Source organism: Piliocolobus tephrosceles, chromosome 21 (genome assembly GCF_002776525.5).
Source record: "Piliocolobus tephrosceles isolate RC106 chromosome 21, ASM277652v3, whole genome shotgun sequence".
NCBI classification, from domain to species: domain Eukaryota; kingdom Metazoa; phylum Chordata; class Mammalia; order Primates; family Cercopithecidae; genus Piliocolobus; species Piliocolobus tephrosceles.
The window spans coordinates 49777616-49789366 of NC_045454.1; the positions used below are offsets into that span (position 1 = coordinate 49777616).

The 11751-nt window shown below is 56.8% G+C and overlaps 1 protein-coding gene across 1 annotated transcript in view; it reads left to right on the forward strand.

The window, feature by feature from the left end:
* Positions 1-6392, forward strand: part of TLE5 (TLE family member 5, transcriptional modulator) — a 10723-nt gene extending 4331 nt beyond the window's left edge. Inside the window, exons 3-7 of the mRNA XM_026455495.2 lie at positions 1201-1264; positions 2594-2638; positions 3240-3302; positions 5095-5169; positions 5249-6392. Of these exons, the coding sequence (XP_026311280.1) occupies positions 1201-1264; positions 2594-2638; positions 3240-3302; positions 5095-5169; positions 5249-5470 (469 nt within the window). The 3' untranslated portion in view covers positions 5471-6392. The remainder of the gene's footprint in view (positions 1-1200; positions 1265-2593; positions 2639-3239; positions 3303-5094; positions 5170-5248) is intronic.
* The last annotated feature ends 5359 nt before the right edge of the window (positions 6393-11751 follow it).

The window sequence follows — 11751 nt, forward strand, 5'->3', positions numbered from 1 at the left end:
CGCCCGAGCCGGGGGGAAAAAAAGAGACCCCTACAAAAAAAAAAAAAAAAAAAAAAAAAAAAAGAAAAAAGGCTGTTAGGAAGGACTAAGAGGGAGCTGAGGGGTCTGCCCGGGAAGCCCAGGTCCCCCATGAAGCTAGGGTCCCCGTGGGAAGTCCAGCTGGGAGCCGCCTCGCAGCCCCAGACACGCTCAGCCGCTTTGTACGTTCTATTTGGGTCTGGAAAATTTTCCCCTGTGGTTGAGAGCTTGGGCTGTTGCTTGGCTGTGTGACCTTGAGGCAGTTCCTCACCCTCTCTGGGTGTCCACTGTGTCATCTATAAAAGGAGCATGACAATGACATTGCGGGCCTCATCGGGATCGTGAGAGGTAAAGGCTCGTGAAACTCTCTGAGCCAGCATTGCTGTGCGTCGTCTAACTTCAGTTCCTCTAATGTTGGATATGTTCCCCCGGCGAGATGTGCAAAGGTGATTTCATCACCTCTTCTTACAGTCAGGGGCCCTGATGCTCTCCCCTCCCGCCGGCATCACAGAGAGCTCAACTGTTAACCAACTTCCCTGCCCCTCAATTCAACATCCTCAGCCCTATCAAAGTTTATGGCTGGCCGGGCGCGGTGGCTCAAGCCTGTAATCCCAGCACTTTGGGAGGCCGAGACGGGCGGATCATGAGGTCAGGAGATCGAGACCATCCTGGCTAACACGGTGAAACCCCGTCTCTACTAAAAATACAAAAACTAGCCGGGCGAGGTGGCGGGTGCCTGTAGTCCCAGCTACTCGGGAGGCTGAGGCAGGAGAATGGCGTAAACCCGGGAGGCGGAGCTTGCAGTGAGCTGAGATCCGGCCACTGCACTCCAGTCCGGGCGACAGAGCAAGACTCTGCCTCAAAAAAAAAAAAAAAAAAGTTTATGGCTTCATTGACCAGGCACGGTGGGTGGCTCACATCTGTAATCCCAAGAAGTTTGGGAGGTCGAGGCAGGAGGATTGCTTGAGCCCAGGAGTTTTTGAGACCAGCCTGGGCAACATAGGGAGACCCGCGTCTCAATTTAAAAAAAAAATGTTGTTTGACCCTGTGAGAATTGGCTGATCTTTCCCTTACAGGGGTCTTGGGGCCCCGGAGCCTCAGTTTCCTCCCCTGGATCACGGAGGGTGGGGGGCTCTTATCCAGCTGCCACCAACCACCCCGTCTCCCCCTGTGCCTCCTCAGCCTCAAGCTCGAATGTGACAAGTTGGCCAGTGAGAAGTCGGAGATGCAGCGTCACTATGTAATGGTAAAGTCACTCCGCCCCTAGGTCCAGTGTTGGGGGTGGGGGACAGGGCCCCCCACATCCCATCCATCACGGGCAGCTGCTCCCCAAACCCCGGCCACCTCCCCTGAGAAGCGCGAGGACTCGGGGCCTGTTCTCCATTCAGCCGGCCCCTGCTGGGCTGAGCCTGCCTCGCTAGCCTGGCAGCTGGCCGAGGCAGTGGCCTAGGTGCCAAACCGCCGGGTTGCAGACCGGCCCTGCCAGGTCCCCCGGCTGTCCTTGGCAGCGGAGGAGGGAGGAGGAGGAGGCTCACCGGCTGTGAAAGCCAACAGCCAGGAACTGACGTGGGGGAGCAGCCGGGTCCCTCCCCACTGCCAAGGTCCCAGCATCCACACGCTTAACCCCTTTGGGCCCGAGCTCAAAGAGGAAGCCTGTGGGAGGGGGTCTGAGCCCTACTCATTTCAGGGGGCTGAGGTGTGACACTGCATTGCTGCGGCCAGAATCACTTGCTCAGTTTAGTAACCACCAGTTGGCAATTTCTGCATCAAAAATCCCCTCCCTTACCCCGCTTGGCCTGGCCCTCGAGCAGCGATGCTGGGGTCTCAGCCCAGAACCCAAATCTCCCAGACTGTGGGGGAGGCAGAGCCAGACCCTAACCCTCCCAGCCAGAAGGATAGGGCTGGGGTCAGATAGAGGGACCTAGGACCTGCCTGAGGAAGACTATATGGAGAAGTGGGGCACACAGCTGGGGTCTTGCAGGATGAGTAGGAGTTCACCAGACAGAGACGGAGAAGCTATGTGAAAGCCTGGGAATGAACTTGGTTTTCTCCCCCAGGGGTGACCGGGAGCCATGGGAGGATTTAGAGCAGGGGAGGAGCAGGGTGAGATCTGGGGCTTGGGGCAGGGGTAGCTGGTGGCCCCAGAGCCAGCAGGCTTTGTCTACCCCTCACTGTTTATACCCAGGCAGGCAAACTTCCCTGGAGTCTGGGCCCACCCGTAGACAGGACATAGAAAGATACAAGATTAGGAGCCCTGGAATGCGTGTTCTCGCGGTGCACACGGCGTGGGGGAGGAGCCAGGCCAGGGCTAGGGACCTAAAGTGCCTCCAATCTCCATCTACAGCCCCAGCGGGCCCCTTGCCCCTCTCCCGGGCTGGCTGGGACGCTGGGTGTGGGCGTCTCTCTCTCCTGCTCTTTCCCTCCCACCTGCCTCTCCTTTCTTTCCTGCCCTCAGCTGTCTCTTGCTGTCTCCCCCCTTTGTCTGTCTCTGCCACTCCCCTATCTCTTTGTCTCTATGCCCCCCCCATCCTTCCCCGCCCTCATCTCCCGCTCCCTCTCTCTCTCCCCCATACAGTACTACGAGATGTCCTACGGCTTGAACATCGAGATGCACAAACAGGTACGCCCATCTCCTCCTCCTCCTCCTCCTTCCTCCCTCCTCCCCCTCTGCCCCCCGCCTTCAGCACCCCCCTGGGCACCCCCAGGCAGGTAGCGGCCGGCCTTTGGCTGGGCACTAAGCCAGCCCTGTTATCCTGTTACCTCCTAAGCCCTTCTCAAGCTCCCAGTCTCCTCCCCACCGCCTCTTTTTCTGGCCTCCCTTGCAGTGTTTTCTCGGGGTGGCGGGAGAGGCAGAGACCTTCCCCATAACCTATAGCCCCCAGCCCTCCCTACATTCCCACGAGCGCTTACTATCTGCCAGGGGCCTGAGTGGCCAAGCCCCGAGGAACGTAGCCGAGGAATGTGCAGTCTAGCCTCATCCTGCATTTACTGCACTCTAAGCTGCAGGCGACAGCCGGTCTCCGGCCCCACCTTTGCCACTGACTGGCTGCCCTTGGGCCCAAACACGGGTTTGCTCATATGACCACCCTGGCCAGACCTAGCCCCTCTTAGAGAGAAGCCGCAAGTGGCAGGGCTGGGCTGGGCCCCGTGCGGGCCTCCTGGGGCTGGCCTGCACCTGCCACCCGTCCAGGACTGACGCTGACTTCATCTGTGTGTTCCAGGCGGAGATTGTCAAAAGGCTGAACGGGATTTGTGCCCAGGTCCTGCCCTACCTCTCCCAAGAGGTAAGAGCCAGGGCCTCAGGGAGGGGGTGCCAGGGGGCCCTCCCCTTGCCCAGCCCCTGTCTGCTGCAACCATCTTGGGGGGCATGCTGGGCACCCCAGGGCACATGCCTCCCCTCTCTGGACCTCCCTGGCTCTGGACACCAGAGCCGGCCTGTGCAGAAGAATCCCCAGGCCAGAGACACTCCAGGGGTGCAGGGGTGTGGGGGCCGGGCCTCACCCTGCTCTGGAATTCCCAGCTGGAGTGAGTCATGTCATAGGTAGAAATGTCGGATGGGCCAAAACGGCACCAGGAATGTTTTTTTCTCATCTGTCTTCCTCCTTTCACCCTCTTGAGAACATCCTTCAGGCCCTGCGGGCTGCACAGGACCAAGGACTAGAGGGTGTGTTGCGGGGATGGGGTAGCACAGGGCGGTCACACATGGACACAGCCACATAGATAGGTATGGGCGCATCAACATACGGGAGATACACGCACAGACGCAGACACACACGGATACACGGCGTGTGCAGACAGCACAGGGTCACACACGCAGGAATGTGCAGCTACATGTGAGCACACGTGATCCTGAGCGCACACTACCACATGCACACACACACCCAGAGGAAGCTGACGCCCAGCTTCTCTTCTCCTTTCTTGGGTTCTGAGGCTCAAGATGCAAGGCTGCCCCTCCCCAGGGCCATGTAAGGCCCATCTCCTGTCCCTGCCAAGTTTACTGTCAAAAATCTGTAATTTCCTCTTTAATCCCTGTATCTCAGGATCCTTTGGGTGCCCTGCTTTGCCCAGGGACAAGTCTAGAAGGACCCAACGAAAGCCCTAGAGAAAAGGGCAATTGGAACTCTTCAGAACGGAGGCTTCCTGGTGGCCAAAGCAAAAAGGGAGATTGATAGATTCTAGCATCTGCTGGCCACAGCGTCAAGTGTTTGGGGAGAGCTGGGGGAGGAGCTGCCCTGAACCTGGGCCCATTCCCCAGCTGGCTCTGCCAGAATTCACTGGGCCCTCTCCAGCCGTGGTAGGAGGAGAAGGGCTCAATTTGGCCGGACTCAGGGCACAGTCTTGGAGCTCCTAGGATCAGGACGTCCCTGTACAGTTGGGCAGGTTGTGTACTGCACAAATATTCACGTCTTTCACGTCTTTGTACATGGCTGCGGACATAGGATAGGTCAGGATCCGGGGTTTCTCCCAGGCTCACTCAAAGGCCGTTTTCTAACTACTTGGCACAAAACCCTTTTAATCGTTTTCTGCACTTTTCCATTTATCTCCATTGGCCAGATGAAGAGACGAGCTTGGTGAAAGGAAGCAGTTAGACAGAGGGAGGGTGCTTTCTGATGGGGTTGAAAACCACTGGGAGGAGCCGGGCGCGGTGGCTCAAGCCTGTAATCCCAGCACTTTGGGAGGCCGAGACGGGCGGATCACGAGGTCAGGAGATCAAGACCATCCTGGCTAACACGGTGAAACCCCGTCTCTACTAAAAAATACAAAAAACTAGCCGGGTGAGGTGGCGGGCACCTGTAGTCCCAGCTACTCGGGAGGCTGAGGCAGGAGAATGGCGTAAACCTGGGAGGTGGAGCTTGCAGTGAGCTGAGATCCGGCCACTGCACTCCAGCCTGGGCTACAGAGCGAGACTCCGTCTCAAAAAAAAAAAAAAGAAAGAAAGAAAACCACTGGGAGGAGCAGACATTATGGCCCACTTGGTAGTGGGGCTCCTCCTGGCCTCAGGGTAGCCCCCGCCTCCTCTTCTCAGTCAGGATCAGGAGGAATCACTGCCTCTTCTCTCTCCTCACCCCTTTCCAGCACCAGCAGCAGGTCTTGGGAGCCATCGAGAGGGCCAAGCAGGTCACCGCTCCTGAGCTGAACTCTATCATCCGAGTACGTATGGGGACCTGGGGGGGGGGGGGGGGGCCGGGTGGGCCCCAGGCAGCTAACGTTCCCCTCCCCCACCCTGCAGCAGCAGCTCCAAGCCCACCAGCTGTCCCAGCTGCAGGCCCTGGCCCTGCCCTTGACCCCACTGCCTGTGGGGCTGCAGCCGCCTTCGCTGCCGGCGGTCAGCGCAGGCACCGGCCTGCTCTCGCTGTCCGCGCTGGGTTCCCAGGCCCATCTCTCCAAGGAAGACAAGAACGGACACGACGGTGACGCCCACCAGGAGGATGACGGCGAGAAGTCGGATTAGCAGGGGGCCGGGGCGGGGAGGGCGGGAGGGGGGACAGAGGGGAGACAGAGGCACGGAGAGAAGGAATGTTTAGCACAAGACACAGCAGAGCTCGGGATTGGCTAAACTCCCATAGTATTTATGGCGGCTGCCTGCTGAGGCCCCAGTCCGACTTGCAGGCCACCTCTAGCTTTCTTCCTACCCCAGTCCCAGCCTCCCTCCTCCTCCCCTGCAGCCTGGATAGGTGGATACCTGCCCTGACACATGAGGCAAGCTAAGGCCTGGAGGGTCAGATGGGAGACCAGGTCCCAAGGGAGCAAGACCTCGAGAAGCCCAGAACCCCCGGCCCTTCCCCGTTCTGAACACGTGTAACTGACAGTCTGCCCGGGCCCCTCGGGGCACACGCCACTGCTCACCCTGGTACTGCATGCACGCAATGCTAGCTGCCCCCTTCCCATCCTGGGCACCCCGAGTCTCCCCCGACCCCGGGTCCCAGGTATGCTCCCACCTCCACCTCCTGCCCCACTCACCACCTCTGCTAGTTCCAGACGCCTCCACGCCCACCTGGTCCTCTCCCATTGCCCACAAAAGAGGGGGCACGAGGGACGAGCTTAGCCGAGCTGGGAGGAGCAGGGTGAGGGTGGGCGACCCAGGATTCCCCCTCCCCTTCCCAAATAAAGATGAGGGTACTAAAGTTGTCTTGGTTTTTATTTTATTTTATTCTTTTTCTTTTTCCAGTATACTAGCTTGTCTTTTAAGAAAGGGGATATTAAAAAAAAAAGACAAAAATGTTTTTTAAAAAAAAAGCAACACCCACACCTGTGTCTGTATATAGTCAGCTTATCTTGTGTTCAGTCGTTTGATCTCTACAGAGAGAAGTGGAAAATGCTGTATCAAGGGTGGGCTTAGCTGTGCCTTTCAAATAAAGATGTGAGAAGGTTCAGTGCTGTGTCCCTGCCTCTGCGTCGTGGCTGCCCCTGGGGGAGGACGGGGTTCCTTCCAATGTGAGACACCCTCCTAGAACATCAAGAGTTCCTAGCAGGTGCGGTGGCTCACACCTGTCATTCCAACACTTTGGGAGGCCGAGGCAGGTGGATCACTTGAGGCCAGGAGTTCGAGACCAGCCTGGCCAACATGGTGAAACCCCATCTGTACTAAAAATACAAAAAGTAGTCAGGTGTGATGGCAGCTCAGGCAGGAAAATCGCTTGAACCCACTGAGGCGGAGGCTGTAGTGAGCTGAGATTGCGCCACTGCACTCCAACCTGGGTGACAGTGAGACTGTCTCCAAAAAAAAAACCTGAACAAGAGTGTTCAGAGCTGCTGTAATTTGTCATAATTGCCCCCAATCAAATAGGTTGTGACATGGTCACACAGTGGAATACTACACAGCCGTGAAAAAAGGCTGCTTCTGGTGGCTCACACCTGTAATCCCAGCACTTTGGGAGGCCGAGGTGAGAGAATCACTTGAGGCTGGGAGTTCAAGACCAGTCTGAGCAACACAGTGAGTCCCTATCTCTGCAAAAATACAAGAAGTAACCGGGCATAGTGGTGTGCACCTGTGGTCCCAGCTACTTGGGAGGCTGAGTGGGGAGGATTGCTTGAGCCCTGGAGGTCAAGGCTGTAGTGAACTATGATCATGCCACTGCGCCCCAGCGTGGCTGACAGAGTGAGATTCTGTCTCAAAAAAAAAAAAAAAAAAAAAAAGATTATCTTTGGCTCTCACTGCCCCTGGAATAAATCATAAATTCTTCACCTCGGCCCAGAAGACCCCACCCATCTTTCATTCCTACTCAACAGGCTGTAGCCAAGGTGAAACATCTTACTATCCCTTGCCTTGAGGCCTTTTCACACGCTGTTCCCTGTGCCTGGAACAGGGTTCTCTTATTTCCCCTCCCCAGGCATTCTAATTCTCCGAGACTGCCTAGAAGTCACTTTTCTGAAGGCCTCCTCTGACTCTCACCCACCAAAAGCAGGGTGGGTTTCTCAACATCCCTGCCCCAGTTCCCATACAAAGACCCTGAGTCCAGCCAGACACCCTGGCACACACCTGTAATCCCAACACTTTGGGAGGCTGACATTGGAGAAGCGCTTGAACCCAGGAGTTCAAGACCAGCCTGGGCAACATAGGAAGACTTCATCTCTACAAAAAATAAAAATAAGGCCGGGTGCGGTGGCTCCTGCCTGTAATCCGAGCACTTTGGGAGGCCAAAGTGGGAGGATCACTTAAGGCGAGGAGTTCGAGACCAGCCTGGACAACATGGTGAAACCCCATCTCTACTAAAAATACAAAAAATTAGCCAGGTGTGGTGGTGTGTGCCTATAGTCCCAGCTACTCTGAAGGCTGAGGCGGGAGGATTGCTTGAGCTCAGAAGTTTGAGACTGCAAGGAGCCATGATCGCGCCACTGAACTCCAGCCTGGCTAGAGAGCGAGACACTGTCCTTATTAAAAAACAAAAACAGGCCGGGCGCGGTGGCTCAAGCCTGTAATCCCAGCACTTTGGGAGGCTGAGACGGGCGGATCACGAGGTCAGGAGATCGAGACCATCCTGGCTAACACGGTGAAACCCCGTCTCTACTAAAAATACAAAAAAAAACTAGCCGGGTGAGGTGGCAGGCGCCTGTAGTCCCAGCTACTCCGGAGGCTGAGGCAGGAGAATGGCGTAAACCCGGGAGGCGGAGCTTACAGGGAGCTGAGATCCGGCCACTGCACCTAAAAAAAAAAAAAAACAGGCCGGGCATGGTGGCTCACGCCTGTAATCCCAGCACAGCACTTTGGGAGGCCGAGGTGGGCGGATCACCTGAGGTTAGGAGTTCGAGACCAGCCTGACCAACATGGGGAAACCCTGTCTCTACTAAAAATACAAAATTAGCTGGGCGTGGTGGTGTGTGCCTGTAATCCCAGCTACTTGGGAGGCTGAGGCAGGAGAATCCCTTGAACCCGGGAGGTGGGGGTTGAAGTGAGCCAAGATCATGCCCTTGAACTCCAGCCTGGGCAACAAGAGCAAAACTTCGTCTCAAAAAAAAAAAAAAACAAAAAAACTGTGTGAAAGGCAGCAGCAGCTGTCACAGATGTGGCACAGATGTCCTAGGATGGTGCTCCGCATGGAGTGTCCAGCCTGGGTTTAAATCCTGGCTCTTCCTCTCACAGCTGGTTGATTCAGGCAAGTGGCTACACCACGCTGGGGCGTAGTTTCCCTATCTGTAAAATGGGTATAATCACAGAACCGATCCTTGTTAGGAAGACCCCATTTTAATCCCCGGAAAGTGCTCACAGCAGAGGCTTGTGCATTCATTCTTTTTTTTTTTTTTTTTTTTTTGAGACAGACTGTTGCTCTGTTGCCCAGGATGAAGTGCAGTGGCGCGATCTCGGCTCACTTCAACCCCCACCTCCTGGGTTCAAGTGGTTCTCCTGCCTCGGCCACCCAAATAGCTGGGACTACAGATGGGTGCCACCATGCCCGGTTAATTTTTGTTGTTGTTTTTTTAGATGAAGTCTTGCTCTGTCGCCCAGGCTGGAGTGCACTGGCACGATCTGTGCTCACTGCAACCTCTGTCTCCCGGGTTCAAGCGATTCTCCTGCCTCAGCCTCCCAAGTAGCTGGGATTACAGGCACCAGCCACCACACCCGGCTCATTTTTTGTATTTTTAGTAGAGATGGGGTTTCACCATATTGGCCAGGCTGGTCTCGAACTCCTGACCTCAGGTGATCTGCCCGCCTCGGCCTCCCAAAGTGCTGGGATTACAGGCCAGAGACAGGGCAGCCCGGCCCATTCATTCATTTATAGAGACTCTATCCTGGGTCCCAGAGACACAGCAGGGAACAAGACAGAAAGCCCCGCCCTCCTGGCTGGGGTGAACAGATAAACAAGTAAAATCTACGGCGTGTCAGCGGGTGTGTCGATAGAGAAAGACTAGGCGGGGGCGAACGGGGAACGGGGAGTGTGGGTTGCATTTTTTCTGTGTGAAATCTACACACAGAAAGAACTGCAGGAATGCCAGTCCAATTATTGGGGGTTTCCCATCTCCGACCCTTAGGGGTGATTTGGGGCAAGTGAAATCACGCTCTGATCTCAATTTCTGGAAAATTGTTCTGAGAATTAGAACTTCTGCAAGGGCTCGAGTGTCAGCTAGTAATAATAATAATAACAGTAATAAGTATTACTGATATGGATGTTGCTGGCAGCACAAGGGTGCCTGGGGGAGGGGGTCACAAGCCCGACACCCCACAAGGGGTCTTCTCGGAAGAAGGGGGGGTCCTGCCTACTCAGCCACAGCCTGGCCTGCGATCTGGGGGTCTCCCAGGGCCCCGCAGGGTTTGGGGAGGGTCCCGGGACCCGCTGCGGGGCGGGTGGTAGGGGGTGTCCTGGGGGGCGTGCTCGGGGCCGACAAGCCGGGGCAGACGGAGGCGGGGGCTCCGAGCCCCCTCCCCGCCGCGGCCGCCCCGCGCTTAACGACTGCGCCGCGGGCGACCTCGGCTAATTGATCCGCTAATGGGCCCCGCGCCGCGGCCGCGCCTAATGAGGCGGAGGACGGGGGAGGGCAGGGGGAGGGGAGGGGAGAGAACAGCGGGGAGGCGGGGGGAGGGAGAGGAGGGGGAGGGGGAAAGGAGGAGGGGAGGGGAGGGGGAGGGGGAGGGGCGGGGGGGGGAGGGAGGGAGATCGAGAGGGAGGGGCGTGGGGGAGAAAACTGAGGGGAGGGAGGAAGGAGGGAAAGCAGGAAGGGAGGGGGAGAATAGGAGGGTGGGGGAGCAGGAGGGAGGGAAGGGAGGAGGAGGGGGAGGAGGAGGAGGCACAGCATGCTCCCAGCTCCTTGCATGGACCGGAGGGGAGCAGAGAGGACTGGGGTGAGCCCATACTCCTGGTTACCTCTCCCCCTCTAACACCCTGTTTCCTCTGGAAGCCCCTTCTCCAAGGCTCTCCCCTTCTCCGACCCAGCTCTTCTCCCAGCCCCCCCACCCCATTCTGAGGGGCTTTCCAGCAGGTGAGGAGATCCCCTGCCCGCTGGGCCTCAGTTGCCCGCATCCACACAATGGTTCTCAGTGCAGGGAGGAGAATCCCGCAGGCCCAGGTGGGAGGACTCTCGGTGTGGTGTGGGGGAGGGCCTGTCCCCTCCCTCCACAGGGACGTGGACTGAGGACTCCGGGGTCTAAAATCCTCTAGTTCCCCCACCTCCACACCCCAAAGGGCCAGGCTCTGGGAGAGGGTGGGAGGACTTAGGGAACCCCCCTTCTCCATCCCCAGCCGGGGAGGAAAAGGAGCGGGGAACAGGAGCTAAAACTAGGAGGCATTAGACATTCACAGTCAGGCCGGCCAGGTGTCTGTGCTGGCTGAATTATCTGCAGCTGAGCCTTCTCAGTCCCTGTGTGTGCCCTTCAGGCAGTCTTGGGGGAGAAGATAAAAGCTGCACCTGCAGTGCTGGTGGAATTAGGGACCTAGAAATGATCCCGCTCTCTCCCCATCGTGCAGATGGGAAAACTGAGGCCCACGGAAGATCAGAACATTGCTCAAGGGCAGGAATGAGTCAGGGCTGTAGCTGAGTCTCTTGCTGTCTGCTCAGGGACCTCTTTGCCCCCACTAGGAGCAACCAGACTAATTAGGAAGGCAAAGAAATCATAAAGATAACAACAGTAATACGGGCTGTGATGTCCTGAACACCCACCATGCTTCCAGCAATGCTGGAGTGATGCAGTGACAATTCGATCTCTCCAAGGATTCTTGCAAATGTCTCTGAAGGAAGGGCTATTTTACAGATATGGAAACTGAGGCTCTAAGTGGTCACAGAGCCGGGGAATCTGGATTCAAATGCAGGAAATTCAGGATCTTAATAATTTGGTTGGTTGGTTGTTTTCTGAGACGGAGTTTCGCTCTTGTTGCCCAGGCTGGAGTGCCGTGGTGCAATCGCCGCTCACTGCAACCTCTGCCTCCCGGGTTCAAGCTATTCTCCTGCCTCAGCCTCCCGAGTAGCTGGGATTACAGGCATGCACCACCACGCCTGGTTAATTTTGTATTTTTAGTAGAGACGGGGTTTCACCATGTTGGCCAGGCTGGTCTTGAACTCCTGACTTCAAGTGATCCATCCGCCTCGGCCTCCCAAAGTGCTGGGATTACAGGTGTGAGCCACTGTGCCCAGCCAGGCAGCCATTTGGTTTAATAGAAAGAAGTTTCAGGACCCACTGACTGGTAGGGGAGGAGGGAGGACTTGAGAGACAGGGATGGCTGATTCCAGGCAGAGTTGGGGTGCACCAGGATTGGCTGAGGTAGGGCTGACCTTGGAGGCTCACGGCCCCTGCCCCGTGTTCAC